The 4,300-nt window shown below is 55.1% G+C and overlaps 1 protein-coding gene across 1 annotated transcript in view; it reads left to right on the forward strand.

Moving 5' to 3' along the window:
- Nucleotides 1-1,849: 1,849 nt before the first annotated feature.
- Nucleotides 1,850-4,300, forward strand: part of RCOR1 (REST corepressor 1) — a 162,099-nt gene continuing 159,648 nt past the window's right edge. Inside the window, 2 exon segments of the mRNA XM_012811080.2 lie at nucleotides 1,850-2,361; nucleotides 2,450-2,509. Coding sequence (XP_012666534.1) covers nucleotides 2,076-2,361; nucleotides 2,450-2,509 — 346 coding nt within the window. The 5' untranslated portion in view covers nucleotides 1,850-2,075.

Raw genomic sequence — 4,300 nt, forward strand, 5'->3', positions numbered from 1 at the left:
CACTCCTCACACAAGGCTCACCTTTGAGGGAGTCACAGGCCTCAGCCAGGCACCCAATCTGGAATGCCTCCCTGATTCCTAACCCTTGGCTTTACCGCCTATACCCAGCTCAGGCCAGCTGACAGGGAGCACTGGGGCATGTACCTGCAGTGCCCAGGATCTTAGTCCTTTCAAAGAAAGTCCAGGAGCTGCAACCCTGGGCTTGGCCACCCTGAACTCAGTAGGAGTGGAACACAAGGCTTCTCTACAAGTAGGGTTCCCAGCCTTGTTGCATAAAGGCCACTTAGGCAGAAGTGAACTCTAGTTAATAATGATGGTTCATGCTGCAGAAAATGCACAAGACAAAACCCTGCTTATTTATTCAGGCTCTAAAACCATAGTACTCCCCATTTCTGCTTTGTAGCTATTTATATCCTGAGCTGGTCCCCATTTAAGCTCAGGTTTGAAGTAACTTAAAAGAAAAGCAGCCGTCCCGATTAAACAAAAAAAAAAAAAAAAAGGAAAAAAGATTTCATGGACAGCCCTTCTCGTCTAATTATGAAAAGCCCGTCGTTTGGGGGTGGCGTTGTTTCTGGGGTCGGTGGGGGTGGGGCAGGCATAGACCTCTAGGGCAGTCACACACTCCCCCGCCCCCTATAAGGCCGCGAAGCAGCCCTAGGGCCGGCCGGGGTCACGCCCCAGGGCAGGGTTGTCCCAGGCGGGGGTCTCAGACGACCCCCATCCTGCCTGTACCCCATGCCAATCCTCGCTGGGTGCCCGGAGTGGAGTAGAGGAGGAAGGGGGCGGGCAGCAGACGCGGAAAAGTGGCTGCTCTTGCTTCGGAGGAAGTAGACCCCCCTCCCAAGGGTTTAGGATGAAAATAGCTTCTTCCTCTTTACCCTTCCTGGCCCCCAGCCCATTCTGTAAGTCTGTCCCCTGTTTCCCGCGCCGCGGTAATTCGGTCCCTTCACTGATCTTTACCCGGCCATCAAGGATGGATGGCTCGGCTGTCCGGGGGCCAGCATTCCACGCGCCGCCAGAGCCTCCGGAGACCCTCGCCTCGGCCTCCGCAGGGGCGGCGCACCAGCAACTCCGGCAATTCCGGCGACTTCCAACCTCCCCACACCCAGTTAGCTGAGAGCATCACAATTCCCGGAGCTCCTACTTTAAGTCCCTTTAGGGAAGACTGTCACCTGGGAACCCTGATCCCCCGGCCCAGAGGTTCCCCTGGCCCCAGTTTGTCCCCAGATTCCTTGGGAAAGGCGGGGGCGCAATTAGTTTCTTCCAATTAGTTTCCCCTCTTTGTATGGAGCCCATTCAAACTGTGGAATGTAATCCTCCGCGCGAGGGGAAAAGTAGTCCCGACCTTGCATTCAATTTCTATGCTCGTGTCTGCACATTTTACTTTTTAAACCCGACGGGACGCTCGGTGGGGGCCTTTGGAGAATGTGGGGGCAGAGGACGCGGGAGGCGCGCAGAGGTAGGAGAGGTGGGGGCCGCCGCAGGGGGAGGGGCAGGGAGGGCAGCTAACTCCTCGCTATTGCCTAGAGAGATGGATCATGGGGCGTAGAGAGATTGCAAACCTCAAACCACGTACAGTGGGCGATACGCGTCAACCGAACCTAACCAACGGAAGCCCAGAGCCTCCCCCTCCCCGCTCTCCCGCCCCGGGCCCCTAGACGGACAGGCGCCTAGAGCCAACCCGGCCGCTGCTCACTGTCCGAATTCCAGAAGAGCCAATGGGAACGCGGGGGGCGGAGCCATCGCGCGCTGTGTTGGGCTGCGCGCGGCCCTCCCTCCTCTCACCCAAGCTCCGCCCCTCCCCCCGCCCCTCCCGCTCGCTGCTCCGGGAGTAGTTAGTGCCAGTGAAGTGCGGGCGGCGATGAGAGCGAAAGTTGCGCTGGGTTTGGCGTTGGGGGCTTGAAGCGGCTCCACGCTCCGACCGTCCGGGCCTCCCCCCGCGCCAACTTGCGCGCGTGGGCTCCGGCCGCGCTCGCTCAGCCCCGCGCCCACCCGCGCCCCCTCCCCTCGGCCCGGCGCCCCCTCCTCAGAAGCCGCGGGCCCCCGCCACTTTCTCCCGGCCCCGGCCCCCGTCGATGCCGGCCATGGTGGAGAAGGGCCCCGAGGTCTCAGGGAAGCGGAGAGGGAGGAACAACGCGGCCGCCTCAGCTGCTGCCGGCTCGGCCGCCGCCGGCTCGGCCGCCTCCGCCCCGGCCGCCCGCGCCTCCGCCCCGGCCGTCCCTGCCTCCGCCTCCGCCTCGGCCGCCGCCGCCCCCAATAATGGCCAGAATAAAAGTTTGGTGGCGACTGCACCCAATGGCAACAGCAGCAGCAACTCCTGGGAGGAAGGCAGCTCTGGCTCGTCCAGCGACGAGGAGCACGGTAGGTGGCAGCCGCCCCAGGCTCCCGGGCTCCCGGACCCCTGCAGTCCCGCGGCCCCGCTGACCACCGTACTCTCCTTCCCCCGCAGGTGGCGGCGGCATGAGGGTCGGACCCCAGTACCAGGCGGTGGTGCCCGACTTTGACCCCGGTGAGTAGCCCTCCGGGCCGGGGACCGCACGCCGAGCCCCTCGACGGCCGAGGGGCTGGGATGAGTGAGACTCTCCAGCCCTTGGGGAACCCGAGGGGCGGGAGCACATCGACAACTTTTCTTTTTGTGTGTGTTCGCCCTGCCGTCCGCGGGGAGAACAGCAGGGCGAGAACGAGGAGGAACACACGCACACGCGTGTTCTGCAAACGTGCCTCTGCACACGGGGGAGGCCCAGGTCGCCCCCAGTCGGGCCGGTACAGCTGCCCTCCTGCGCCTCCAAGGACTGGAGGCGGCACCGGTGGCGGCCACACCTGGCTTTGGGGACTGTGGGGGTCCTTGCGTCCAGGTGAGCTGCTCCTCGGCCGGGAGTAGAGGTGGCAGTGCCGGAGAGTTAGCGTCCTGCGAGCGCCCCGTACTTAGGAGATCCGCGGAGATCCGCAGAGACCCCTTTCTCAGAACACTTACCCAGTGTTGCCCTACATGCTTTCCCCCCTTCGCCAGCCCCCGGGCTCTTGCTGGCTCCTGACTCTGCTCCTATCCTGAGGACAAGTAGAATAACGACCCCAAAATGAGTTAATAAAAGAAGCATGTTTTCTAGAGGACGCCTGCTTGGGGCTCGTGTGTGGCGGTTCGATTTTAAGACCTATTTTGTAAATGTGGGCAATTCCTTTATTTCCCTTTTTTTTTTCTGGAGGAAGAGATTGTGAAAGTGTAGAACCATTAGAACCTTTAGCCTAACAAATGATTTCCACCTACAAGAAATCCCTACACCCTAGAATGGCACATTTACTTCCCTTTCTACTGCTATTCAGTGTGGAAGAAAATTTAAAGTGGTAGAAGAAGAACAATCTTGTCAGACAAAGGAATTCGTCACATTTTAATGCGTGAGATTTTAGCCCATTCTTTATAACACTGTCTTTAAAGGTTGTTGGTGTAGAAAATGTTTGAAAGGACGTGGGTTTTAAGATACAAAATTCAAAAGAGCATCATGTTTGTAAAAGGTGAACAGTCCCCTCTGGTTGGAGGGTTTTAGAAATGGAGGTTCTCCATGTAAATTAAAACACTAGTTTATTTGAAAAAATAAGTGCATAAATGCTTTTCCTTGGAAACAAGACTGCAGAAAATTACAAGGATCTGGTCTTTGAAAAGGCGATTTCTCTTAAGCTGTTATTAAGGTACTAAACTCTGGATGTACTTGGAAGTGAAAATAATGGGGGTCTTGGGTGAGTTCTTGAGCAGTTTGGAAATAAATGAGTTTTTCCTAATTTGTTTTCTGAGTTTTGGTTTGTTGATGTAAATTTCTTAAATTTATGTAGTTAACACCCATGATTATATTTGTTTTAAATCCATGTTAGCGTTTTTTGATAGTTTCCCCTTCCCCCACATTTTCCTTTTTTGGTAGTCACTTCTCTTCAGGCTTTTTCTCTTCTATGGCTGGCTTCTCCATTCCTTGATTGGCCACCAGGGGAAGCATACTGTTTTTTTGGTTACAGTTGACCCTATCTTCATTTTGTAGGTCAAGTCTGTCTTTGCTTTAGTATGCAGAACATAAAGCTTGTCACCAAGTTTCCCTCACCTAGTTTTTTAAAATCAACTGGCACAAATCTTTAAGTTGGTTAATCTTTGATACATGTTTGTTATGTTAATTTTGAATGCTTTATTTAAATATGGCAGGTGTGACTAAGGAAAAGGGCCCATTTGATGACAATAGGAATTAGATTTTGGACATTATCTAAATATGGTTGTCTTTCTCTGCATTGTTGGTAATAAGTCTGATTTCTTTTTTTTTTT

Source organism: Otolemur garnettii, unplaced genomic scaffold (assembly GCF_000181295.1).
Source record: "Otolemur garnettii isolate 467f Iridium unplaced genomic scaffold, OtoGar3 scaffold00149, whole genome shotgun sequence".
NCBI lineage: Eukaryota > Metazoa > Chordata > Mammalia > Primates > Galagidae > Otolemur > Otolemur garnettii.